We start from the raw sequence: 27172 nt of genomic DNA on the forward strand, positions 1-27172 counted from the left end.
ATCCACAAAGTTCTTTGATATAAAAGACTTAGTAGCTCCAGAATCAATTAATACTTTTGCATCTAAAGAATTCACAATAAGCATACCTGCAACCACATCTGAGTCCTGAACAGCATCTTTCATCGTCATATTAAAAGTTCTGGCTCTGGGTTGTACTGGAGGTGTCGGTGTTGGTGATCCAGCTATCCTCAGAACATTTGCTTGTTGAACAGGCTCCTTGCAATCTCTTGCCATATGGCCCAACTTTCCACACTTAAAACATGTCACGCCCTTCTTGCCCGAAGTACTAGTACATTCTGAAGAATAATGGCCCTTCTTGTTACATTTGAAGCAAGTGATGTTAGGCTTATTACAGATTCCAGAATGCTTCCTCCCACAAGTCTTACATTCTGGGGCTGGAGGTCTATTGCCTTTCTGCTGCTGACTTTGACCGGGGAAACGGTTACTCTGTCCGACATTTCCGGGCTTGGATCCTTGAAATCCTTTATTGGTTGGGTTGTCAGAACCCTTCCTGAATTTTCCTTTAAACTTTCCACTTGTTTGCCCTTGACTTTCTTCCGATCCTTCAAATTTTCTTTTCTTACTATCATTCTCTCTTTTTGACATCTCACTTTCACCTTCCACAATCATAGCCTTCTGAACCACTGCAGCATATGTTTGGAGTTCAAAAACGGCCACTCGACTACGTATCCATGACTTAAGCCCTTGTTGAAACCGTTTCGCCTTTTTGTGTTCAGTATTCACATACTCTGGCACAAACCTTGCCAACTCTGAAAACTTTGCCTCATATTCTGCTACAGTCATACCTTCCTGCTTCAATTCTAAGAACTTGACTTCCAATTGATCTTGTAAGTATTGAGGTAGATACTTTTCCAAAAATAACTCCGTAAACCTTTCCCACGTAATAATACCATTTCCTTCTAAGGTCTTGGTGGACTCCCACCAAAAATTTGCCTCGTCTTTCAGGTAGAAACTTGCATATTCCGTTTTCTTATTTTCACCCACCTCCGTTAAAGCAAAAGCTTTTTCCATTTCCTTTATCCAGGTTTTCGCTTTAATTGGATCTGTAGTTCCCCTAAATTCAGGTGGGTGGAGGGATTGGAAAGCTTTAAAGCTTCCGACTCGAGGAGCTTGGGGCTGCTGGTTCAAAGCAGCGGTTTGCAGCTGAAGAAGACGGAGAATTTGAGTCATGGTAGGGTCTTCTTGATCCCGACCTTGATTCTGATTACCCTCATCTGGGTTTGTTGGTGTGGTTGACATTTTTCTGATGAATAGACAAGCAACCTACTATTAGGCAACATGCTAACATGGCAATATATCATAAAACAATCTCTTCTTATCCACCTTATATATATACTTCCAACATTTTAAACTTTTAGCACATGCAGCTCTATTACCACATAAGTTGCTCGCCATATCATAGAAATCATAGGGTAAGAGTTCAGGGTATTATTCTGAAACATAGGTATTAAGCATAGGTATTATCTGAAACTGATGTGAAAGGAACAGTATGGTGCAACAATGTTATGAAAAGAAATGCATAAGTAGTTATAACGATAATCAGGGTTACAAAAACAAGTTTGAATTGAAAGACAACACAATAATGTGGCTACATGATCAAATAAGGGGAAAAACTGAGAAATATTCCATAAGTGTCACCAGCTGCAAACCAACTACTACAACCAGCAAAACAAATCTAGGATAATATGGGTCATCTTGATGACTCGGCACCAACTCAAGTAACTCCAATCCTACTGGTATAGAGATACAACAACTACAAGTCACATATTCCATCCACCTGGCCAACTTATACACCTTATAAGCCTAGCCTTGGCATCACAAGTCAATGACGCTCACCTAAACGTCTTCGACTCTAACTCAGACACGCTATTCTACTCTTATAAACTTAACTCGTTAAGACTATATCCAATAATCTCAACTGAACCCTATATGGGTTGGGAACGCACAATTAACTTATGTGGTTCTCCTAAGGCCTGCCTATTATAACTTGTTTCAGGGACCAAAACCTGTAGCTCTGATACCAACTGTGACACCCTCCCAATCCGGGGTCTAGATTGAGGAGTCACAAATCAACCTTAACATGCACAACCTGGATTTAGCAATATAAATACTCAACCCCTTTACACCACAAGGATCTTTAACAGGTGATGGTATGAAACAAGTTACAACTACTAACCAAAATAATAAGTTATAAACTTATTACAAACCCTTAATAAATAGCATCAACCATAATTCCGACTTGGAATTATATAAAACATCTCAAAGGTACTGTTTACAACGGTCCATACTAACATACTTACTCCCCACTGACTATCCAAAGCGTCCTCTACCTGAGCTGGTAAAGTAATCTAATGAAACAGAGAGGGGGATGTAGACAGTCTAACGAACTGAGCACCTAGGACTGGCCATCTTCCTCTTGCTTAGCTGTCAGGGTTAGATAAACAACAGAATGAGCTACAAAAGCTCAGCAAGTAACTATAATGAACAAATAAATTAAACTATTCAACAAAATAAGATGGAGAGTTTTCGATTATAGACTAAAGTTACAAAGGTCATAATAGAGATTCAAAGTTCAGGATCATTAATGTAATATCCCATGTTTTAAAATTAGTTTATGATTATTATAGATCTAATATGTTGATATTATTGTTGGCTTTAATGGAATAGTGATATGATTATGTGAAAAGTGTGAATGTAATTATTTCTGTTATTTGGATTAATATGGATTTTACAGATTTTTCGTCCTCCTTCTTTCTTTGATTCCGAGGACGGAATCCCTATAAGGAGGGTAGATTGTAATAACCCGGATTTTTAAAAATATTTTTATTAATATTATAAATGATTTTATTAAAAAGAAAGGAATAAGATTTAATATTTTATTCCAGTTTAATGAGTTTTCAAGGTTTTATATTTAAACCCCGGGTTATTGTGTTATTGATAAATGATTATATTTTTAAAACTGATTTTCATATTGTTTCGAAAATTCTAGATGATTATTATGTGAATATATGTGGTATGTGACTAAGTGTTACTTGTGGTATTGCTCGTTTAATTAATTATGGTGATTTATGATTATTATGTGATTATTATATATTTTTGTGAATTTTGTGTTATCTAGTTTACTGAGCTGAATGCTCGTATGTGCTCGTATTCGCGAGATTTCAATTTCTATATGCTCAGGAGAAAATATAGTTTATTTGGATATTTTCATATCGATTTATGGAATGTTAGATGATTTTATAATCGATTTACGGATTTAATTGTGTAAATGTATATTTATTTAGTAATTATTTGACTTCCGTAAAACAGTCCACTCGTAACGGTGTAGCAAATTTTCTTCCCGGAAGTTTCAACAAAACTGACCTTTAGCCTAATTTGAATATTCCGGACACTTTTCGTGTTTTGACTTTTTCGATCCGGAGTACGGTTTTCCCTGGAGTCGGTCCGGCGGAGTTTTTCGGGTATTGTAATTGTCGATAATTATCCAGTTTGTCTCGATAAACGTGAAAAGAGATATTTTCGTCATCCTTATCATGTAATAATTGCCGTGGGACCCGCAGACCAATAATTGAGTTAAAAAGCCCCGTTTTGATGATTATCTCGAAAACCAGTACCGATTGGACCCCGCTTTATTAATATAAAGCTATTAAATACGTATTTTCATGTCATAAACGATCCAAAGGGGTACCAATTATTTGTAAATATAAATAGACCTTTCTAGAGCTTATTTTCACCCGTAAAATCATTTCACCAGTTTCTCTGCACGAATACCGAGAGAAACCGAGCGGTGTTCTTCGTGTTCTTCATAATCAAACGAAGATTTGAAGGCGTTATTGGAGTCAGAATCAAGCGTGCGAATAGTCAAATCGAAGATATCGAAGAGTAGAACTCTAATCAATCATCAAAAACAACCTGAGATTCACAGGTAGGGAGTAATTGAAGCTTTAAGATTCGAATTATTAAGATTTAAATAGTGAATTTTTGCAAACTTGGTTGTTTGATTGTTTTGATGCTTCTATGTTGTAGAACGTGTTTTTCTCGTCGTTTTGGTATATTATATGTTGATTTTTGAGTTCCATAACACCTAGAAAAGTGGGTTTGATTATTTAGTTGTGTTCTTGAATGTTCTTGAGTGTTCTTGGATATTTTTAATTGGAAATTGGGGGTTTGTAATCTGGTAGTTCGGGGTATGATTGGAAGGTACTAGCATGTGTATTTTGAGGTGTAGAATCGATTGGTAGCTTCAAATCGAGTGGAGGAGGTCTGGTCGTGTTCGTCGGAGAAGCTCGGCCATGGCGGCGTCGAGTTTTCTCGGCGGGATTTACGGCCAAATGGCCGATTGTTTGCTTAAAGTGATGGCACGAATAGGTTCCTGGTGGCCTCTAGAGTGATTCTGGAGATTCTGGGAGGCAGTGGTGGCCTCTGTGGCCGTATCCGGCGAAGTTAGTGGTGGCCGGCGGCAAATTGCCGTTTGGCCACCCAACTTGTAAAGATGATGAAGTGCAAGCACTGCACTTTCGTTTTTCGCAAACAGTCCATCAAACTTCTCAAAAGTTACACTTTTCACCCTGTGTTAAAAGTTTATGAATCTGACACTTTAAACCTTTTGATTTTAATTTTCAAAAATTGTTTTTATTTAATTATTTGAATTTCAAAAATAGTTTTTAATTATTTCTTTATTCAAAAATAAATCTAAATTAGTTTATTAATTAATTTTAATTAGTAATTAATTATTTTAATTGGTCAATTAATTTAAATATTAATTGATTAATTAATTTAATTAATTATTAATTGATTTGAATTGATGAATTATTTGGATTTAATTATTCCTTTTTGATTTAAAAATCCCAAAAATAGTTTCGAGCTTTGAAATATTTTTCTAAATTATTTTCAAGGCTCTATTATTGTTTATGAATGATTTCAAGTCCAATTTCAAGTATTTGGGACTTGATTATTTATCCGAAAAGTGATTCTTTTATCGATTTTAATTCCGAAAAATGTTTAAAAATTCCAGAAAATTCCCGAAAAATCAGTTTTAACCCAAGACTTGATTTAATATCAATTGGGATGGGAAACCTTATGTGTGGTGTGTTGCCTGCTATCTGTTTGATGTGTTATGTGCCGACAGAGGAGTTAGAAAACGGTTTTGAACATATCTTTTGATCCGTAAGGCGGAATCGAGTGAAACGAAAGAGAGATGAAAACTTATAAAGCCTATTTTAATGTGACATAATAATAGGATTGAGTCGAGAATGTGACTATGTGTTGTTTAAAATGTAGAATGTGAGTATATGTGATCTAATTGCTATAAATTGATGATTACGTGTTAAGTGATATGTGATAAATGATTTATATGACATAGTGTTATGATTTGATTAGTATTGGATAAGGACATATGGATTATAGGAATTGGAATTGGTTGATTGGTTGTTGATTGAGATAGGATAACAGGTGGATAGTCTTATACATAGACGAAACGATGTCGGATTTTCGATAAGGATTGATATGATAATTGATGTGATATGTTATGTGGAATATGATTGATTATATGTTAGAGTCAAAGCAAGCTTATGTGTTACGTGGTATCTGATAAGTTTAAAGGGGTATATAAGTGGGTATCGGTATACGTGATATGTATATGCGATATATTGTTTAGTGACTATAGTATTATTTTATTCTCGTAAAGGATTTGGACGAGACGTGTACGCTCGAAGACGTCAGGAAGTCGAAATGGTATTGCAAAGCGAATAAGGGATGAATCGAGTAAGCGAAGCGAAGATGTACGGTAGATAGAGTATAGCCAGAGATGGTCTAGAGACTATGAGATGCATAGATTGTGAAAGTGGAAAGATGAGATTGAGATGTGAGACTGGAGTCAGATTTAAGGCAAGTATCCTGCACCCTGCTTTTGGATATATTGCAAATATTCTGATTCATTCTTTTGATGTGTTGCAAGTATCCTGCACCCTGCTTTTGGATATATTGCAAATATTCTGATCCATTCTTTTGATGTGCTGCAAGTATCCTAAACCTTTCTCGTGGATATATTGCAAATATTCTGATCCATTCCTTTGGTCTATGTTTCAAGTATTCATACCTTTCTTTTCAATGTTCCGAAATGCGAGTATTCTGACCCATTCTTTCTAATCTTCAAGTTTCTAAAGAATTTCCGTTTTACAAATTAATTCGAAGTTCAGATTGTCATTGAAGCATGTGTTGCTCAGTGATAGTTAGAGCTTTGAATGAATTGGGATCTTCTTGATTATTCAACCCGCCATTGTCATGCTGGTTTAGCAGGCTAAATTCAGTTGCTTAGCCGATAATGGAGGATACTGAATAGTTGAGGATTTCCTGAACTGTGATTTATGAAATGATGGATCATGATTTATGAATAGATTATTATCAAAGTTTGATTTGAAATTATTCCGTTGTTGAAGATATTTATGATGATGTTGTGTTGATTTACATTGACTTCTTGAATTGAATTAGAGAATTGGATTATTGTTTTTATATAAACCTGTGGACCAGATTCGTGGTCATGTTAGGCCAATGAGTGCCTTGGATCCAGTGATAGAGCATGGCGGGGCCTGCTCGGGGTTAGTGCGGAACTGATCAGCTGCCTAACCTTGGTTTTTTTAATTAAAATGTGATAGTCCAATTCAATAATTCTCTTGTGAAGGATTGAATTCCTCAGGTTTCTATTGCTGCAAGGTATTGTGATTCTTTTATACAATACCTGAATTTGTGAACTCAAGTTGAATCTTTTTATATCTTGAACTCAAGAATTTCTGTTATATCACTTCAGAACTTTCATTGTTTATTATTACTTGCTGAGCATTGTTGCTCACCCTTGCTATTCCTTTCTAACCATTTCAGAAAGGCTAAAAGATGAGATGATTGATTGAGATTGTGAATAAGGCAAATGCTAGGCGAGGAGACAGAGTTGAGGATCCAGTGGTCGAGGAGTGTTCAGGAAAGTTGATGTGGTTGGTGCAAGCTAGAGCTGTGCTATAGGGATTCAAGTGTAAGTCATAGCTGGAATAGTTGACAGTGATTCTTCTTATCGAAGATGATCTGATTTGGTAAGAAATGTTGTGTAATATTAGTGGTGGATTCTAATTTCAATACTGTAACCTGGATGCGATCCTGTTGTTTTAGGGGGTGAAAATGTTCTCATTCAAATCTTTTATTAAATGTTTTCAAGTTTTAAATTCTTTTGGATTTTCAATATCTTTAAAAAAAAAATTAAAAAAAAATACAGGTTTTCAAAGTGTTTTAAAAAGGTTTCGTGTGGTGACGTCAGAATCCAGGCCCCAGGATTCTCGGGCTGTCACACTTTACATCCATTTGATGGACGATAAGACCATGCACAGAAGCCAATGCTATAAGCATTCGGATGGTTGTCATTCTAGCAACAGGAGAGTATGTATCAAAATAGTCTATACCTTCTCTTTGCCTAAAACCCTTAGCAACTAGCCTCGCCTTGTACTTATCTATTGAGCCATCCGGGTTCAACTTCCTCTTGAAGACCCACTTACATCCTATAGTAGAACACCCAGGAGGGAGATCGACTAACTCCCATGTTCCATTAGAAACAATAGAGTCCATCTCACTCTTTACAGCGCCTTTCCAATGCCTTGACTCCGAAGAGTCCATGGCTTGACGGAAAGTTAAAGGTTCATCCTCGACATTGTAAGTGAGAAAGTCACTTCCAAAGTCCTTGACTACCTTTGCACGCTTACTCCTTCTAGGTTCCTCTACTTCGTTAGGAGTAGAGCTACTACTAGGATTCGCCCCCACATTTGTCATCTTTTCCACATGATCGGGAATAGAACTCGATGTGAGAGTCGGATCATCCTCAGAATTACCCTGAGGTATACCAGTCTTCATAGGGAACACGTCCTCAAAGAACGTTGCATCACGAAACTCAACTATCGTATTAGCCACAATGCCATCTATGTCAGATTTTATAACTAAAAATCTCATAGCGGTTGTGGTCTCTAGATAGCCCAAAAAGATACAATCAACAGTCTTAGGCCCTAGTTTCTTTCTCTTGTGTTCAGGTACAAGTACCTTTGCAAGGCACCCCCACACACAAAGATAATTCAAACTAGTTTTACGTTTTCTCCATAATTCATATGGTGTCTTATCCATGTGTTTCAAAGGGACCCTATTCAGAATATGGCAAGCCGTATTCAGAGCCTCTCCCCACATGTATTTAGGCAACCCCGAATTAATCAACATGCTGTTAATCATATCTTTAAAAGTTCTGTTATTTCGCTCTGCCACCCCATTAGACTCAGGTGTGTATGGTGGAGTAACCTCATGAACTATACCATTGCTTGCGCAAAATTCATTAAACAAGTTACTTGTATACTCACCACCTCTATCAGATCTCAAACGTTTAAGTACTTTGCTCGTTTGTGTTTCAGCTTCATTTTTAAACATAATGAATTTTTCTAGTGCTTCATCCTTATGTTTAAGCAAATAAACATAACAATATCTACTATAATCATCTATAAAGGTAATGAAATATCTATAATGATCCTTAGTCAAAACACCACCGAATTCACATATGTCTGTGTGAACTAAATCTAACAATTCAGAATCCCTAACAACATTATGAAAAGGTTTCTTTGTTTGTTTAGCAGTCACACATACTTGACACTTAGATTTCTTATCAATGGAATGCTTTGGAATCAACTCTAAATTCATCATATTCTTTAGAGCACCAAAATTTAAATGACCAAGTCGTGAGTGCCATAAATCAGATGATTCAACACAATTAACAGAAGGAACATTAATAAAACCACCCAAAACGGGTTCCACATTTATCAAAAATAAACCATCCGACAAGTAACCCTTGCCAACAAATGTACCAGTTTGAGTAATCACAACTTTATTACATTTAAAAGAAAGTTCAAAGCCATTTTTAACTAAATAGCTTCCACTTATAATATTTCTATGAATAGAAGGAACATGATGCACTCTAGTGAGGGTCAGAACACGCCCAGAAGCAAACTTCAGGTCCACGTTTCCAATTCCTAGCACTTGAGCAGCACTTGCATTCCCCATTCTCACTGTCACTCCATGACACTGTTGATAAGATACAAAAAGAGTAATATCAGCACAAATATGCACATTAGCTCCTGTATCAATCAACCATTCATGAGACAGATAAGCGGAAAACAGTTCAGGGTTGTAGGCAACATACCCGTCATTGGTTTCAGAGGCAACAACCTCACCAACAACCATGTTAGCCACAGGCCCACTCGTGGTTCCAAGCACAGTATTATCCTGAGCTACCACACCAGCTTTCTTAGCTTTCTTCATGGGACAGTCCTTGCTCCAATGACCAACCTGTCCACAAGACCAACATGGCTTGTTTGCCTTTGGTTTATTAGCCTTGTTCTTGTCATTCTTGGGTTTATCCTTCTTAGTGACAGATTTCCTTTTCTGTCCTACAGTTACTACGTTCACCTTCGAACTACTCCCATGCTCAGCAGGCATCACATGTCCTTGTTTGGACTTGTGCTGCTCCTGCACAGAGATGTCCAACATCAGATTAGTCCAAGTGATCTCTCCTTTCTGTCTTTTCAGGGAGAGAGCAAATTCTTACCAAGACTTTGGGAGTTTTTTCAATCACGGACATAACCTGAAACTTTTCAGGCAGGTCCATTCCGGACTCCTTCAAAGCATGCACCAACATCTCAAATTCATGCACCTGTTCCGTCATGGATTTTCCATCTACCAGCTTGAAATCAAGAAACCTCGCCACACTATACTTCTCAAGACCTTGAGAATCAGTATTGTGGGTTTGGTCCAGCTTCTCCCACAAAAGCTTAGCAGTATAGGCATCCGATGAATATACATCGAATAGAGTGTTCGCTAACGCTGCCAAAATAGCAGCCCTAGCCACCCCATCCTTTTCAGCCCACAAAGCATAAACCTTTGCAGAATCAGCCTTCTCTTGATCCACAACAGGAGAATCATACTGCACCACTGGCCATAAGCCCTTAACCGTTAACCAGAGCTTCATCTTTTTCTGCCAACGAGAAAAAGAAGCCCCCCCACTGAATTTATCAGGCATGCCCGATAAATCAATAGGCTGAGGGAAACGGTACGTAGCCCAATCAATGGCAGCAGTACCACCAGAACCAGAACTAGGAGCCACAGGAGTTTCAGTTTCGTTAACCATCTTGCTAATAACTATATAACACGAATTATCGTTTCAAGATTGTTGGAAATATTAAACTATTAGCGCAACAATGAGGCAGTTATATATCAGGAATTAACAAGAACAGGCAAGGCACCAAATAACGAAACAATACACGAAGGCAAAACAGAAATATAATCAATACCTTAAATCGGCAAGAAAAGACAGAATCACTTAGCTTGCGAAGCTTTATCAAATACTGATCAAAATCAGAATAACAGCTGAGTCGCCTAGCCCTTGAAAAGCCTAGACTGTTCTTGAAACGATAATTGCCCCACTTACACTGTGTTGGGTTACAGCAATCTCGTCTCCAGGATAAAACAGCTCCGATCAACTCGTTCACAGACACGCAATTGATCAACAGCGACCTGACCTCAGTTCGCCCAGAAAACCTAAGCAATCTTTTTTTTTGTATGTATTATTATAGAGAGAAAATAGAGAAGAGTAGCAGCTAGGGTTTTGTATTTTTGTTATCAGTCTATCTCACAAAACGTTTTGATTCTGTATATAATACAAAATAAAACGTAACTGAAGATATGACATTAATTACAATAAATATTCTGACTTAATGCATTTTATTTTAATTAAATATATTTCAGTACATTCACCACTCAGGGGCACGTACATTCAGCACTCTGGGGCACGTACATTCAGCACTCAGGGGCACGTACAATCACCGCTCAGGGGCACGTACATTCAGCACCCTGGGGCACGTACATTCAGCACCCTGGGGCACGTACATTCACCGCTCAGTTTATTTATGGATTACACTAAGAAAATGTCTTAGATCCACACATGAAAGTTTAAGTCCTCATTACAAGGAATAACCTCCAACAATTAGATTAAGGTAATTCCATCAAGAACCCATATAAAACGAGTCTTAAACTTACCATTTTCTAACACATTTTTCAAAATAGCCAATTGATATAGACTGTACCGTTAATTAAATCAAAATATTTTACATATTCGACAAAATATATATAATATTTTACATGTTTAATTTAGCTAATTATTTATAATCAACTAACAAGGATGTTCTTATACCAACATACCTATTTTTTTTTATGTTTTTAATAAACAAGGATGGAGCCCGAATTTCCTCCTAAACCGTCATATCAAGTAAATAACTCATTTAAAATTTAAAAGTATTTAAAGAAAATTGCATGATCCAATAAAATATACTCCCTCCGTCCCACCCAATTGTTTACAAATGTGTATAAAATAGTGGAAAAGTGAAAGAAAAGTGGGTGAAGTGGCGACACCCGTTGATTTGTACTCCTTCTGTCCCACCAAATTCTTTACAATTTCCTTTTTTGGACGTCCCACTCATTTCTTTATATTACAAAACTTTTCTAAAATAGTTAATGGGTCCCACCACTTTCCCACTTTTTCTTCCTTTTCACATTACTTTTACTCCACTATCTCTCTTTTTATATATTAAAAATCAATAGGTCCAATCACTTACCCACTTTTCTTTCATTTTTTCAATACTTTATACTCCCTCCGTCCCATTTTAACTGCTTTTGACTTTTTTACACGTATTTTAAAGTGTTCAAAAATCGTATCTAAACATAATTATTCTTTATAAAATTTATATCAAATAAAAGTTTAGAATCTAAACTTTAATTTGATATAAAAATTGAATTTTTTTATTAAGTGTAGATATAGGTTTTTTGCATCTCAATATACGTGTCAAAAAGTCAAACATCAGTTAAAATGGGACAGAGGGAGTACATATTTCTTAACCTTCGTGCCCAACCCAATGTAAACAATTGGGTGGGACGGAAGGAGTAATATATAAAAAGAGGGGTAATTGAGTAAAAGTAGTGTGAAAGGGAAAGAAAAATGGAAAAGTGGTGGGACCCATTAACTATTGGGTTTGTCTAGTGTGCCCATGAGCACGTGCTAAACATCAAATTTTATAAATTTGATGGATTTTAATTGGTGTAGTTGGTGTATTTGCAAAGGGGGTCCACTATTATAAAGAAAGAGTAGCCAATCAAAATCATCCTGAATTTTAGTGCTTTGACACACACTAGAATAACCGTTAACTATTTTAAGAAAATTTTGTGACGTAAAAAAATGAGTGAGACATCCAAAAAACGAAATCATAAAAAATTGGGGGGTACAGAGGGAGTAATTCAACAAAAAGACATAGATTTCCATAAAAATAGAGATTGCGGTCCAGAACATGTAACCATGTATTTCATTTCTGATGCGACTGAAATTAAGCGGGGGAGCCATGTTATGGCCGCCACAAGCTATGACCTACTTTGAATTCCTAATTTTATTTTGGGATGTTTGGCCGAGATTAAAACCCGCTTCTAATTTTATAAGTTAGGAAGATTTATCCGTATCGTTTGTGTAATAAGTCGAACAAGTACTCATAAAAAATTGAGAATATTAATTTTTTTTTCATGATTTCTAATTTTTCTCAAACATGCTCTAATCACATATAAGTAACTTACTTCTAACTTCTATTTCACTACTTTACTTTAAGTAAAAATCACTTATTTTAAATTAATCCAAACATTCCATTATTTTTGGAAATTTACCTAAACTATCTTTTTTTCAATTCATTTTGCTATTTTAATGATTTTTGAAAATATTTATAAAAATACTAATTTTTTAAAAAATACCTCCAAAGATACGATCTGCAACTAAATTCAACCGGATGAAATTAGTTGACCCCGCAGGGGTTACCAACATGGTGCATACTCAGTACCGCGTAAGAAACCAAGAATGATCCTTTATGTAGCAATTAATTAAGCAATACGTGCCTCATCAGAAAGAATCTATCAGAAAACTGACTGATCATCAATTCAGCATTTACAGAAGTCTCCGTACTTGCGCAGCAGTTCAACAAAAATATAAAACTACAAATTGACTTAAAATATACAACTGTACCTCCCGCGTAGCAGCAGTACTTGTTCCCTTTCGTTCTATAAATATTCAATGCAACTTATGTGATCTTGCATGCAACTCAACTCTATACACCTCTCTTTTCTCTTCTTCTGCAAATACTTCTAGCTGTTGCTTCATATTCTCTCTTTTCTTCACTTTTATCTTCTCAATATTCTACCTGAGCAATATTTATCGTGTACAAGCATATTATAACTCGATAGATAATGAAATTCGAAAAAGAATTGAAGTCACAAATGGTGCCAGAATGGCAAGAAGCATACATTGATTATGTAGTACTCAAAAACCTTTTAAAAGATATCCATCATTCTATAAAAAAAACAGACCCTCCTCCACAGCCTCATTATCCATCCGGATTAACGCGAACTCTGTCACACTACAGAGCTTTTAGCGGCTTGACGACAGTGCAAAGGAGCCTTTCTATGCGCAGTACCACCAGTAGTCATCATGAGGACATTGAGAACCACCACATTGTGGTGAACAATGTCAAGGGAATTGATGGACTAGACGGCTATGTCACGACGTATCTCAGAGCTGGAGAGGATGATGGCGTGCAGGAGCTTCTTTTCTTTAATAGGCTTGATGTTGAGTTTAATAAAGTTAATAAATTTTACAAGTTTAAAGTTGAAGAGGTGATGAAGCAAGCTGATGAGCTGGATAGACAAATGAATGCTCTGATTGCTTTTCGGATCAAGGTTGATAATCCAAAACATGCTTGGTTTGAGACTGCGGTTGACATTGATAATCTTGCATCTTCAACTAAAGCATTATCAACTTCCATTTCTTCGCCAGGGAAGAGGCCAAGCAGTAAGTGCAAAGTTTAATTAAGTGCTTAATCTGAAATTAAGTGCTTGTCTTAAGTTAAAATAAATACTAATTGTTACTGGTTTATTCTGCAGAGAGAATGGCAGAGCACATGGATAAGATAGACGAAGATAGATCACTTAGAGGGACGAGAACAGAAGAAACGGAAGAACCAGAAGAAACAGAGGACTCGAAAGAATTATCATCAGGTGATCATCCTCCTCCTCCTAAAGAAGTTAAACATTCATCAAGACAAGTGGTTCCAGAAGTACTGATGAGCAACAACAAAAATACGACCACGAATAGTATGTTAATTACTGGTAGACCACCTTCACTGGAGATACTAAACCGTGTGACAATCAACAAACCAGCTGATACGCCTCTGCCAACAATCAAAAACGTCTTTAACGTCCCCGTTGAGACAGACATGAAATTTACAACAGAAAATCTCAGTAAAGTTGAGGAGCAACTCAAAAAGGCCTTTGCTGAGTTTTACCATAAGCTTAGACATCTCAAAAGCTACAGGTACAATTTACGTGCAATCCAGCTTCTTTAGTTTGTTCCTTAATCACCGCATTATAATTTACCTAAGCTAATCCTGTTTTTCTTGCATGTGAATTGATGTAACAGCTTCTTGAATATTCTGGCCTTTTCAAAGATCATGAAAAAGTATGACAAGGTACGTCGCTTGACAATCCATTAGTCCAGCTAGTTTCCATTTTTTACACACACACGCGTATAAATAAAGGCAAACATTCACCAATTCTGGTTTTAGGTTGCTCTCCTAACATTTGAACTGATCAATCAATTTACAGATCACTTGTAGAAATGCTTCCAAGTCCTACCTAAAGATGGTTGACAATTCGTACGTAGGCAGCTCTGATGAGGTACCTTGACCTTTCACTTATATAATATATGCATTTTTTTGTAAATATTTATTCAAACAAAATCAGTATAAGGTAGCTAGCCAGCACCCATGTTACTCAGATCCGAATCATGTTCTAATCATGTGATTAACTGTACTTACCGACAATTCAGGACTAATTCCTTTTTATTTCTATTAAATGTATTTTTACAGATTTATTGACTAATTAATTAAGTTGTTGCTTATTATGCTATAGCTTTCAGGATCCATGAATTTTACATACAAGTGTGAAGTTTGATTAGTACAATGATCTAGAGTAAATGAATAATGCTAATAATTTGTAAATAATGAATCACAGGTAATTCCAAAGCTCCTGGACAGGGTTGAGGCTACATTCATTAAGCATTTTGCTAATGGGGATCGCAAGAAAGGACTCAACACACTCAGACCAAGAGTAAAAAAAGAAAAACATAAAGTGACTGCTTCTTTAGGTACATATAACTGGTTACAAGTTGTAAATTCTGAAACAGAAATATAGATATTCATGTCAGCAATTTCTAATGTCATTTTGCCTACTGGAAACCAATTCGATCAGGTTTCTTTGCTGGTTGCACCGTAGCTCTTATTTTCGCCCTCATTTTGGCTGTACGAACCCGTAAAATTGTTGAGAAGGATGGTCATGAACAGTATATGGAAACCCTGTTTCCTCTGTACAGGTACACAAATAGACTTCATTTGTCGTTGGAGACAAACTGTATACCTGAGTATTACGGCATTTCATAACAATGTATATATTCTTTAAACTAAATGCAGCTTCTTCGGGTTCATCGTCTTGCACATGCTGTTCTATGCGGGGAACATATATTTCTGGAAAAAGTACAAAATAAATTATCAGTTCATATTTGGGTTCAAGGCAGGAACTGAATTAGGATATCGCGAAGTTCTCCTCCTGAGTTTTGGACTCTCTGTGCTAGCATTAGCAAGTATTCATGCAAATCTTGACATGGAAATCGATCCTAAAACCAACGACTACAAACAGCTTACAGAGCTTCTGCCTCTCCTTTTAGTAATTGTAAGTTCACTAACTTAGCCTTTATCTTTTGTGCTAATCAACATATAAATTTCCTTAATTATTTATTTTCTTGCATTTTTTTCACTTGCAGCTTATTTTTGTGATAATGCTCTGTCCATTCAACATCATATACCGCTCCAGTCGTTACTTCTTCCTTACCTGCGCGATTCACACTTTCTTTGCTCTGTTGTATAAGGTTGGTAAATAGCACTGAAATTTAGCTTTATTGCACAAAAAAGGTCGATATGATCCTTCTGTGCGACGTTTCTTTGTCTCATCTCATGTATGAATTCAATGCAGGTTGTTCTCTCAGATTTTTTCGTGGCAGATCAACTTACCAGCCAAGTTCAATCTTTCAGAAGTATTGAGTTTTACATCTGTTACTACAGTTCGGGTGACTACAAACTTAGGCAACATGGTTGCAATAATAATACCGCTTACAATGTCTTCACTTACATACTAGCCCCGCTTCCATTTTGGTGGCGCATGCTTCAGGTACTAAACACAAGCATTTATAGGTCTTTACAACTTCCAAGCAAATTTGAAGGATAGAAACTGATTATTTTCCCTTTGATGTTTACTGTTCTTAGTGTGTGAGGCGATTCTTCGAAGAAAAAGATGCTATTCAAGGATGGAACTCATTGAAGTACTTTGCTATAGTAGTATCATTTGTTACAAGAACAGCATACGGTAGAAACAATAGCACCGAGTGGTACATAATAGCCTGGGTTACCTCTGTAGTTGCCGGTATAGTTGCTACTTACTGGGACATTGTTTTCGACTGGGGTCTTCTCAACCGAAAATCAACTAACCCTTGGTTAAGAGACAAACTCATTGTCCCCTACAAAAGTGTATACTATGCCGCCATTGTAAGTAATTTATTCAAGATTTTAAATTCTATTTATTTCCATGATATAAAAACAAATTCTTGAGCTCAAACACATTGTTCCCCTGGTTAACAGACAAACTGATGGTTCTTTTTATTTATGATAGGCTTTGAATGTGTTACTGAGATTTTCGTGGATTCAAATGGTTTTGGACTTGGAAGTTCCATTCCTGCACGAGCAAAGTATGATTGCAGTCATAGCTATCCTGGAAATTGTTCGTCGGGGGGTTTGGAATTTCTTCAGGTAAATTAACAGATATACTTCTATAATCGGTTTTTCTAGTGTGTGCCATAGGCACATGCTAAGCACTAAAAATTATAAGTTTGACTCATTTTGATTGGCTCTTATTTCTTAATAATGGTGAACCCCCTGCATATACAATAACCACACCAATCAAAATTTCTCAAACATATAAAATTTAGTGTTTAGTATGGGTCATGAGCACAGACTAGACAAGCCCTTTTATAATTTCCAGTAAGTGGTGGAAATATTACACACAAACACATCCTAATGATTGTCATAATGTTGTGAAGGTTGGAGAATGAGCACCTTAACAATGTCGGGAAGTATCGTGCATTTAAGTCGGTTCCCCTGCCATTCAACTACGAAGATGATGAAGAGGATGACTAGAAGATCTTACAGGCTCGTATGTTACAGTACAGAGTGTATGTATATATATGAAAAAAAGAGTCGCAAGTAGAATGTATGTTCTATATATCTTGTCATTTGTTCAACTGTTTTACGTGGACATGTGTCGTACACATCCCATTCATAAACAAGTTGTTTGACAATGTCAAGAACGATGCAGATTTCCATAGTATAGCAGATGGAGATGAAGAGATATCAGGAATTGGTGAATTTTCACTGAGTCTTTTGAGATCCTCAAGATCCTCTTTGTCGATGTTTATTTTGGACGTGATCTTGTCTATCGAGTATGTATATAAATGAAGAAAAATGCTCTGGAGTAACTATTTTGGCAGGTTATACAAGTACATAGTTTTATGTTGAACATAAAAAAAATATGAACTTTAACTTTAAACGCAATATAATTCATCTGAGCTGTGATAATTCAATCTTCATCCCCTTCACTAATTAAGCCTCTTCTATCTTCCATCATCTATCATATTTAGCAATGTTTTAATAAATCAAAATCTGATTCTTTTTGGGTGAGTCCTTGTTAAGTTCGTGCTTGTTATCAAAGGTTGTTGGTCATGCCTTTTTTTGGATGTTGTTTTATGTTATGATATTTTTGTCAGTCTTGTTGTGGATTTCGGTAATATTTGTAATAAGGACTTACATGATAATTTGGCTAATTCGTAAAGCTTGAATCAAATATGGAACGGTAGTGATTCTCGCAAGAGCTCACATTTCACAACAAAAAATTGTTCATATCTTGGGGGCAATTGTTGCTCCAATATGAGTTGATTAACTGATATTTATGAACATTGGGCTACAAATTGTGCTTATGTGAAGGTCAATGTTCACAACTGAAGTAGATTGGATTGTTCGAGATATCATTGTAACATTTTTAGATTAAAGAATTTTAATATTCTATGTGTTAAACGATTTGTAGGGGTGTAATTTGGGCCGAGCGAGCCGAGTTTCGAGTCGAGCGTAGTTCGAGCTGAAGCTAATCGAGCCGAGCCGAGCCGGCTCGTTTAACTAATCGAGCCTAAATCCTTGCCCGAACTCGACTCGTTTAATTTCACGAGTCGAGTCGAGCCGGCTCATTTAGCTAAACGAGCCGGCTTTAGCGAGTCGGGCGAGCGGCTCGTTTAATTTTACACTTAATCGAGGCTAAATTTCTACCCGAACTCGGCTTGTTTAATTTCACGAGTCGAGCCGGCTCGTTTAATTAAACGAGCCGGAGCCTTTGCCCGAGCTCGGCTCGTTTAACTAAACGAGCCGAGTCGAGCCTAGTTAAACGAGTTCGAGCTGGGTGAGCTCGCGAGCCGCCCAACTCGAATTACAGCTCTAACGATTTGAAAACAAAATGACTACTTGTTTAGCTTATTTTTTTTTGTTTCATAATCAGATTGTATATAGTTGACAATTCGGAGTTTAATTTGTTCTGATTGGATTTCAGTATTTTGATGAATTCTTCCCATTTTGTGGAAAAAAATATCGGTATGTTAATCCATTTGGTTCATGCCTACAAGGATATCTTCAATGCCCGATCACATTAGAACATGACTCATTTAATTTTAACATGTACTAATATGATAAATCCTAAATCTCTTTGTTCTATGATTGATGGGCATCAAAAGGATATTAGTATTGTCCTCCATTTGGGTTTACAAAATTTTAACATGTTTACAAAATAAATTATTTATAATCAAACAATCTTATAATCATTTGTTCACAAGTTAATATTATTCTCTATATAAAATATAATATGTTTAATATTATTAAATATGTTATTTCATGAAAAATCAATACTTGTTAGTTAATAAGTGATACATAAGGTATCAACACAACATTAATCATACATGTGCTTTGATACAACGGAGAATCAATTTTTTTTTGGCTAATTAATTTGGTGATCACCAATCTTTTATCCAAAAGATAAAATACCAAAAGTATGATATGAATGAAAATATATATGATCTATTTTTTTATAATAAACTCAAAAGATAAAATAGCTCCATTGTTATGATCGGATACGTTAAAATAGTCCCGCAAAATTTGAGGGTCCAAAACACTAATTAGGTCATAGGGCCATTTTATGATCCGCCTTATTGAGACCCATCAAATTGACATTTATTCACAACACTAATGAGGTCATGGGGCCATTTTATGATCCACCTTATTGAGGCCCAACAAATTGACATTTATTCACAATTACACACGTAACTCTTCTAGAAAATAGAGATCTTTTTAATAAATCTTAATCCTTTATTCCCCTTTTGTAGATATTACTTTTAACTTAATTCAAATATTCTTCCTAAATCTTTTGCATTAGAAAAAGAAAGTTTTTAAGATAAAACTGAATCCGTTATTCCCTTTTTCAATATTTACTAGTAAAATCAGTTCAAAGATTTTTCATACATGTTTTGAATTTCAATATATTAAATCATGTAGAATGTTCGTACTTCCAACCAAATTTACTCGTAAATAAGTCAAGGGGTATATTTATGCTTTTTATGAATTTTATTATATTAAATTTAGACACTAAAAACTATTAACTTTTGAGACATTAGATCATAATTTTATATTATTATTGGCTTGAATGAAAAGATTGATGATTTTAATTCGGACTTTTAATTATACTTGTTTAAAATCGGACTACAATAACATATTAATATATAAATTAAGAGGGGTATATTCGATTGGGATTTTAATGGATTGTTTTTTATCTACGGATTTTAAATGGATTGTATGTGATTTTGATTTTGTGCAAATTCTGATAAAATGTCGTAAAGTTGATATGGATTCTTTAGGATTTAAGAACATTAATGCTTCAAAATCCCATGGATTTTGATGGGATTCCAAAAAACTTAAAATACATTGAGAAATGCCACAAAATCCATCATTTTATGAAATCCAAAAAAAATCTATTAGCTTTTGAATATCATCAGATTTTATTAGATTTTAAACAATCCCAATTGAATATCGGATTTAAAGCATAATTTAAAATCCTAATTGAATACCACCCGATTTTGTAGTATTATTTAAAATCTCAATTGCATACCTCTAGATATTAGTGGATTTTAAAAAATCCCAATTGAATACTCTCGAATTTCATGAATGCAAAAAAATCCTTCAAAATCCCAATTCAATACACCCCTGTAAAAGTATCAATATTTGCATTTATTTCAACACGAGTTAATGAGATAAAAACTAAAACATACCTTCTTGTATCAAATATACCAACAACCAATGCTTGACTAATATTATTTACACAATATAACTTAAAAATATATGACAGTAGAATATATAATTTTATATATGTAGACTTGTTTTTATATGTGTTACTATTTCTTTTGTTCCAACTATATTTTTAATTTTTAATTCTTAATTTCTCAATTTCTTACATTTCAAATTTTGAAAAAAAAAATTGTAAACATTATAGTACAAATTTACCTGTTCCTTTCATTTCATCCACTTTTCAATACCACAATAATTAATAATTTAGTGGCGCGGAAAAAATATTATTTTTACTATTTTATAAAGAATTAATATATGGTACTATTATCTCATATACTTTAATAGTATGAAAAAATGCATGTAATTAGCCACAAAGATTTCAGTATTAATAAATATTTATTTTTTGTAAAAATTTTATTTAAAATTCTGGAAATTTGAAATGAGATAAATATTAATTTTATAAATTTAAAAACATATAAAAGACATAAATGTAATCACATATGCAAAATTTAAGAATATATGTTTGCAAAAGGTCACAACAAAGATCAATACAATACATATCTTATAATAATTAATAAAAGTAAAGATATTACACCAAAATTTAAGATTCTATAGTATATTTTATTCTTTATACACGCCTTTATATTGGAGCATGTAAATCATTGTTATCATTTGGTTTTGACACCTCCATTTTCAGATTGCAAGCTTGATTTTTGTTTTCTCTCTCTCTCTCTCTCTCTCTCTCCCTTCCATTTTGTAAGTTATATCATTTTGGATATTTGAATACTTCTTAAGGGTGAAGTGAAACATACACTACTACAAGAGCGGCTATTTCCCATGTATATACGTGAGTTTTTCTATGTATCATATATGTTGTAAGAAATTTTAATATTTCTCTTCATTTATGTGGATAAAATTTAAAAATTTATGTATTATATGTTATATGAAATAATGGTACTTATCTTCATTTGTTTGAATAAAACTTAAAAATATATGCGCTTTGATGTAGAGATGAAGCTATTTTGCTCAACATAAATTCACTCCTTCAGTAGCTTTCTTGTTATATTTCATCTTACTAATTTGTGATTTTTCTTTTGTTTATTTGTCTTGCTATAAACTGATATAGTTCTTGCGGTAAATATAAATATATAATAGTATTTGGGACGTGGATGCTTAACTATATATACAATTATCACTGCACTATCAGAGGGGGCTGAGATCCCGGGCCAATAAGGGCCCAAATTTATAAACAATATGCTGTGTTATTTTTTTTACAAGATATTCAAAAGGAGTTTACAATTAGTATATTTCTTGTTATTATTTGTATTTTAAGTTCATTTTATTTATACAAATTAGTTTAATTTTATATAAAGTAAAAATTAATTGATTTGAAATTTCATACACACCCCAATAATTTTACCTGGATAACTGAGGTACCAGCTTAATGTTATGGCATGCACAGATTAAAATGGAGCACAACTCGGAAAGAGGACCGCAGGGTGATGGTGTGCTTGGTGGTGTTGTTGGTGCTAGTGATGCAGGTGTTGTGGCTGCTAATGGTGGGGGTGCTGTTGTAGATAGTGTATTGAGACCAAATAATCATGGTGAGGATGTGGAGGAAATGAAGAAAAAGATGGAGTCCTTGGAAGAAAAACTGAAGGAGACGGAAGAAAAACTGAAGGAGAAGGATGAAGATTTTGAAAGCCTTCAAGATTCATATCAAGCTCTACTTGTAAAGGAGAGGAACAACAATGACCAGTTAGAAGATGCTCGAAAAAAGCTAATAAATGTGAGTTGTTTGGTTGTCTTACATTTTAATATGGACTTCACTGTCAATGAATCTGAGTTTTCTTTACATGTCTTGCTCGAGTAATAATTTCATTGTCCACACATAGGAAAATGAACTGAAATATTTAATCTCTTTTGTTATGAATATCTATTTGCGTAAATTATGAGCCATTCAAGGCCATAAAAGTTCAGCCTGCATACTTTAGCCAAGTCATTCATGATAACCTGACTCTCCCTATACTACAAACCATGCACACTCGATAGCAATTATCTTTTGTTGATAACAATTATATATAAGCAAATGTCTGCAATTTCTAGTTCGGGAAAATAGGAACTGAAAAATATGTATTGTTTTGATAGTGTCCACCAAAGGTGATCATTTTATTGTTTCAATAGGTTTTGAAGGATAGGCGGACTAACATGAGGGCCTATACTGGTGTCAAGCTGATGGGAGACCTTAACCTCAAACCCATATTTGCTGCTGCAAAGAAAAAGTATCTTCCTGCCGAAGTTGAATTGAAAGCAATGGAATTTTCATCCCTGCTAGAGGAGAAACTTCGGGATCCAAACTGGTACCCCTTTAAGGTCATAACATTTGGTGAAGATAGCAAGGTAAGCATTCTGTAGATAAATTTACTTGTCAACTCGAAAGTCATAGCTTCTCCCTTTTACGCAGACCATATCTTTTTACAGTCACTCATGCATCACTGTGATTAGTGACTTGTATTCTCCCTGACATTGTAGTAGTTTGTAACCGGACAGTTTCTAGACCACTCTATATATTCTCGTTTCCTTGCTCACGATCTCTCTCTCTCTCTCCCTCTCTCTCTCTCTATTTCCTTATTGTATGTTTTGATTTCATGTGACATGTTAGAGAGTTATCAATGACGAAGATGAAAGCCTGGTGATCATAAAGAGTGAGTGGGGTGATGAAGTGTATAACTCGGTGGTGAAGGCACTAACAGAATTAAACGAGTACAATTCAAGTGGAAGATATCCCGTTCCCGAGTTGTGGAATTTCAAAGAAGGAAAGAAGGCAACCTTAGGTGAGGGTGTCGATTTCATGGAAAGGTTGTGCAAGACAAACAAGAGGAAGAGAAATTAAAGTATTCTTGTACTAATGATTTGCACCCCTTCTTTACTTTACCCGTTTGATTGTCGATGTGTTAGGACCATTTTTCTATGTTGTATACGAATTTCATATATCTTTTTATACATCTTTATAAGCATGAGCATGTAGAATGTTCAACTTCCAACCAAATTAAGGAATTTATTCCTAAATAAATCCAAAGCCGATATATATGTGTGTATGTCTATATATATGCGGAGAGGACGGCAGGAACCATTTTTCACATTACTATATATCATTAACTATTTGCCTACACAATATAACATTTTATTTTAATATAGAATATTATGATGCAAAAATTTCATATACTTAAAACTTGTAGGAATTGAAAAAGATCAATTTTTAGTTCATATTTTATAATTTTGAATGAATTTTAAAAGAATAAATTCCTCGATTCTATTCATGGCCGGCCAACAAAATTGAAAAGAGACACAACCACTTAATGTTTTGTGATAAGTACCTGACAGCCGCCCTTGTCTGATATCATTGGCTCTAGCCGTGGCGGAGCCCACATGCACGGATTTGTTTTTGGCTTCTCGTATCAAAAGAACTCATGCTAATGGACTAGTTTGGATACTTATTTTGAAGACAAATCTGTTTTATCTTTACGATGCGGGAGTTGGGTTGACACCCACTCACCACTACCCTCACTTTGTGATTTTTCTTTTGTTTATTTGTGTTGCTAAACTGATATAGTTCTTGCAGTAAATATAAATATATAATAGTATTTGCATAAATGTATATGTGTACTTGGGAAGTGGATGCTTAATATATAATTATAGCTGCACAATCAGATCGAGGGGGCTGAGACCGCACAGCGTGGCCAATAAAGGCCCAAATCTATAAATAATATTTTGGACGTGTTGTTTTTTTTACAAGATATTCAAAAAGAGTTTGCAATTAGTATATTTCTTGTTACAATTTGTATTTTAAGTTCATTTTATTTATACAAATTATTTTAACTTTATATAAAGTAAAAATTAATTGATTTAAAATTACATACACGCCCCAATAATTTTACCTGGATAAGTGAAGTACCAGCTTAATGTTATGTCATGCACAGATTAAAATGGAGCACAACTTGGAAAGAGGACCGCAGGGTGATGGTGTGCAGCTTCGTGGTGCTGGTGATGCAGGTGTTGTGGCTGCTAATGCTGGGGGTGCTGCTGGTTATATTGGTGTAATGAGACCAAATAATAATGGTGAGGATATTATGGAAATGAAGAAAAAGATGGAGTCCTTGGAAGAAAAACTCAAGGAGAGGGAAGAAAAATTGTAGGGGAGGGAAGAAAAACTGAAGGAGAAGGATGAAGATTTTGAATGTCTTCAAGATTCATATCAAGCTCTACTTGTCAAGGAGAGGAACAACAATTACCAGTTACAAGATGCTCGAGAAAAGCTAATAAATGTGAGTTGTTTGGTTGTCTTACATTTTAATATGGACTTCATGTCAATGAATCTGAGTTATTTTTCATGTCTTGCTCGAGTAATAATTTCATTTTCCACACATAGGAAAATGAACTGAAATATTTAATCTTTTTTGTTATAAATATCTACTTGCATGACTCTACCTATACTACAAACCATGCACACTCGATACGAGTACAACTTCCCATTTTGATTTGTAACTAATTATGGAATTTTTTCTCTTTTCCAATTTAGTTGTGTTGATGAGCACATAGGTCTAGGGAGTGTTGTTGCTTGTGCAAATAGGGCACAAGAGGTTGTTTGGCCAAAAAGGCAGCGTAGATATGGTGGCCTGCCCAAGTAAGTTGATTGGCAATCCTCCTGTATGTTAAATTTCTTGCACAATTTTTTTTCGCTATTGTGGGAAACATGTCAGTTTGATTACTATTTACCATATATTTCTAGTTTGTATATATATATATATATATAGAGAGAGAGAGAGTCCGGTGAAAAAATTTACCTGAGCATTCTTTAGCAGATTATAGCATTAGAAGGATATTTTTTGTAAAGCAAAACATTAATTACAGAAGAGAATAGAAGAGAATGGTATGTTTTGGCTCACAAAAACATTTTTTCTTGATAAGCTTCCAATATATATAAATACACCAGAGTAATCTCAATTAAGATATGAGCTTTTTCTCATGCTCGTCAATGATTACATAATATTTAGAACACATCTTTGTAATCAGTTTATAATTTTCTCATGAATCCTACGTCATATGGAATGTAATATAATTAAAATAATGTCTTTGTCATTTGATCCAATAGAGTTCCGTAGATAGGAATAGATTTGATAAAACCTGATAACTCTCGGATATTAGAGTATTAGAACGGAAAGATCCATTAGATAATGATACCAGTGGTTCTAAACCATCTCTGGCGATTAATCAACAATTCAAATAGACTCTTTTGCAGGCTCCGAAGCCATGGTCCTTATTTGTTCAGGTCTTGATATATAAGAGAGTTTTAACTTGCACCTAGCTAATTCTGACACTGAAGTCGCTGAGAGACAAGTTTTTGTAAAATACTACCGCAGTGAAGCGGAGTGCTAACCTGTTTAAGTGTGAAATTTCATATCAGCTTCAAATTGTAATCATGAGCCTTTTATTTGGCATTAACTTTCACTGCTTTGACCTATCCAACTAGAGATCTTTCACCATTTGATCATGTGAAATATAGATCTTGTATTTAGTAAGAACTCTTGAAATACTTTTTAAGTGACAATTTTCTTGCTTTTGCACCAACAATGTTATGCATTATGGAGGACGTGATAACTTGGCTTATCAATGTGCTTTAACATTCTCTATTTTAAGCACTTTTACTATAAACCTTGAGTGCAAATTCTTCCTTCTCCCTTATTATGCAGAAAGGACTGTGGTGCTTAGGTGTGTGGTGTTTTTGCTATGCAACCTGTATATTGGACGTCATTTACTTTGCTTGGATGATAATTTCTAGTTATCCTGTAATGTATCGCAGAGCCCCTAGAAGAGCTTTATGAAGACCAACTCTCTCAGCTGCGGTGGTTGGGTTTCCGTGACACTCATGACAACATACAAGCACTGGTCGAGACATCTGGTGATGTTCATGCAGCGGCACTTTTGCTTCTTCAGGACCTTTGACTGCTTCAGAGCCTTTTTTGTGAAGGTAGTATGTGATTTCTATGGATTAGTTTTACATGGAAGTCTAAATCATCAGGTGAAGTCTGATAATTCAGAAGAAAAATCCATAAATCCAAATTGTGTCTTATCATTTATACAATTTTACTTTGTTGTTGGCATTTGATGGCAACACCTGTCATGGCAACATCTATCGTGGGAAGCTGTTTGATAACGAGACTTAACTCCGACCAGGATTGTTTCTTAAACTGGAGGATTTTTCCTCTGAATTTTGATTTCGCTTTAGCCCATCACATTTTTTACAATCTTTATGTATTCTCTAATTTCTGTGTATGGGACAGAAATGATGAATTTGATAAACAAAAAACTTACAACTATGGCATATTTATAGGAGGATTATAATAAACTTCTCAAAAAGAAATTATATACAATATTTTTATTCTAGCACAAAGTTTGCTATAAGAGTGAGACGGGAATTTAAGGTACGTCAAATCAAACGTGTGTTAACTCTGTGTCAG

At 35.0% G+C, this 27172-nt stretch overlaps 3 protein-coding genes and 1 long non-coding RNA gene across 4 annotated transcripts; all 4 read left to right on the forward strand.

The window, feature by feature from the left end:
- Nucleotides 1-2611: 2611 nt before the first annotated feature.
- On the forward strand, nt 2612-7232 carry LOC135148298 (uncharacterized). Its single transcript, XR_010286314.1, has 2 exons — nt 2612-3946; nt 5708-7232. It is a non-coding gene; the product is annotated as an uncharacterized LOC135148298 (long non-coding RNA).
- Nucleotides 7233-13223: 5991 nt separating this feature from the next.
- Nucleotides 13224-17758, forward strand: LOC108198787 (phosphate transporter PHO1 homolog 8). The gene is made up of 12 exons (XM_017366562.2): nt 13224-13966; nt 14059-14488; nt 14594-14642; nt 14779-14850; nt 15187-15319; nt 15424-15544; nt 15642-15900; nt 15992-16096; nt 16201-16395; nt 16491-16769; nt 16894-17030; nt 17321-17758. Exons 1-12 carry the CDS (start codon nt 13366-13368, stop codon nt 17415-17417), a joined length of 2478 nt encoding a protein of 825 aa, XP_017222051.1. The 5' UTR covers nt 13224-13365; the 3' UTR covers nt 17418-17758.
- A 4364-nt stretch (nt 17759-22122) lies between these two features.
- On the forward strand, nt 22123-23547 carry LOC135148523 (factor of DNA methylation 4-like). The gene is made up of 3 exons (XM_064083797.1): nt 22123-22443; nt 22839-23054; nt 23317-23547. The coding sequence occupies exons 1-3, from the start codon at nt 22123-22125 to the stop codon at nt 23545-23547; spliced, it is 768 nt and encodes a 255-aa protein (XP_063939867.1).
- A 1093-nt stretch (nt 23548-24640) lies between these two features.
- Nucleotides 24641-26657, forward strand: LOC135148524 (uncharacterized). The gene is made up of 4 exons (XM_064083798.1): nt 24641-24846; nt 25234-25338; nt 26405-26415; nt 26515-26657. The coding sequence occupies exons 1-4, from the start codon at nt 24641-24643 to the stop codon at nt 26655-26657; spliced, it is 465 nt and encodes a 154-aa protein (XP_063939868.1).
- Nucleotides 26658-27172: the final 515 nt, after the last annotated feature.

Source organism: Daucus carota, chromosome 8 (assembly GCF_001625215.2).
Source record: "Daucus carota subsp. sativus chromosome 8, DH1 v3.0, whole genome shotgun sequence".
NCBI classification, from domain to species: Eukaryota; Viridiplantae; Streptophyta; class Magnoliopsida; order Apiales; family Apiaceae; genus Daucus; species Daucus carota.

Excerpts from the sequence above, each read along its gene's own strand:
- LOC108198787 (XM_017366562.2), top strand. The coding sequence starts at position 13,366 with ATGAAATTCGAAAAAGAATTGAAGTCACAAATGGTGCCAGAATGGCAA. Across the intron at positions 14,643-14,778 it reads TCATGAAAAAGTATGACAAG|ATCACTTGTAGAAATGCTTC; the intron begins GTACGTCGCTTG and ends ATCAATTTACAG. Across the intron at positions 16,396-16,490 it reads TTTGGTGGCGCATGCTTCAG|TGTGTGAGGCGATTCTTCGA; the intron begins GTACTAAACACA and ends TACTGTTCTTAG.
- LOC135148523 (XM_064083797.1), top strand. The coding sequence starts at position 22,123 with ATGGAGCACAACTCGGAAAGAGGACCGCAGGGTGATGGTGTGCTTGGT. Across the intron at positions 22,444-22,838 it reads CTCGAAAAAAGCTAATAAAT|GTTTTGAAGGATAGGCGGAC; the intron begins GTGAGTTGTTTG and ends TTGTTTCAATAG. Across the intron at positions 23,055-23,316 it reads CATTTGGTGAAGATAGCAAG|AGAGTTATCAATGACGAAGA; the intron begins GTAAGCATTCTG and ends GTGACATGTTAG.
- LOC135148524 (XM_064083798.1), top strand. The coding sequence starts at position 24,641 with ATGGAGCACAACTTGGAAAGAGGACCGCAGGGTGATGGTGTGCAGCTT. Across the intron at positions 24,847-25,233 it reads AAGGAGAGGGAAGAAAAATT|TTGTGTTGATGAGCACATAG; the intron begins GTAGGGGAGGGA and ends TTTCCAATTTAG.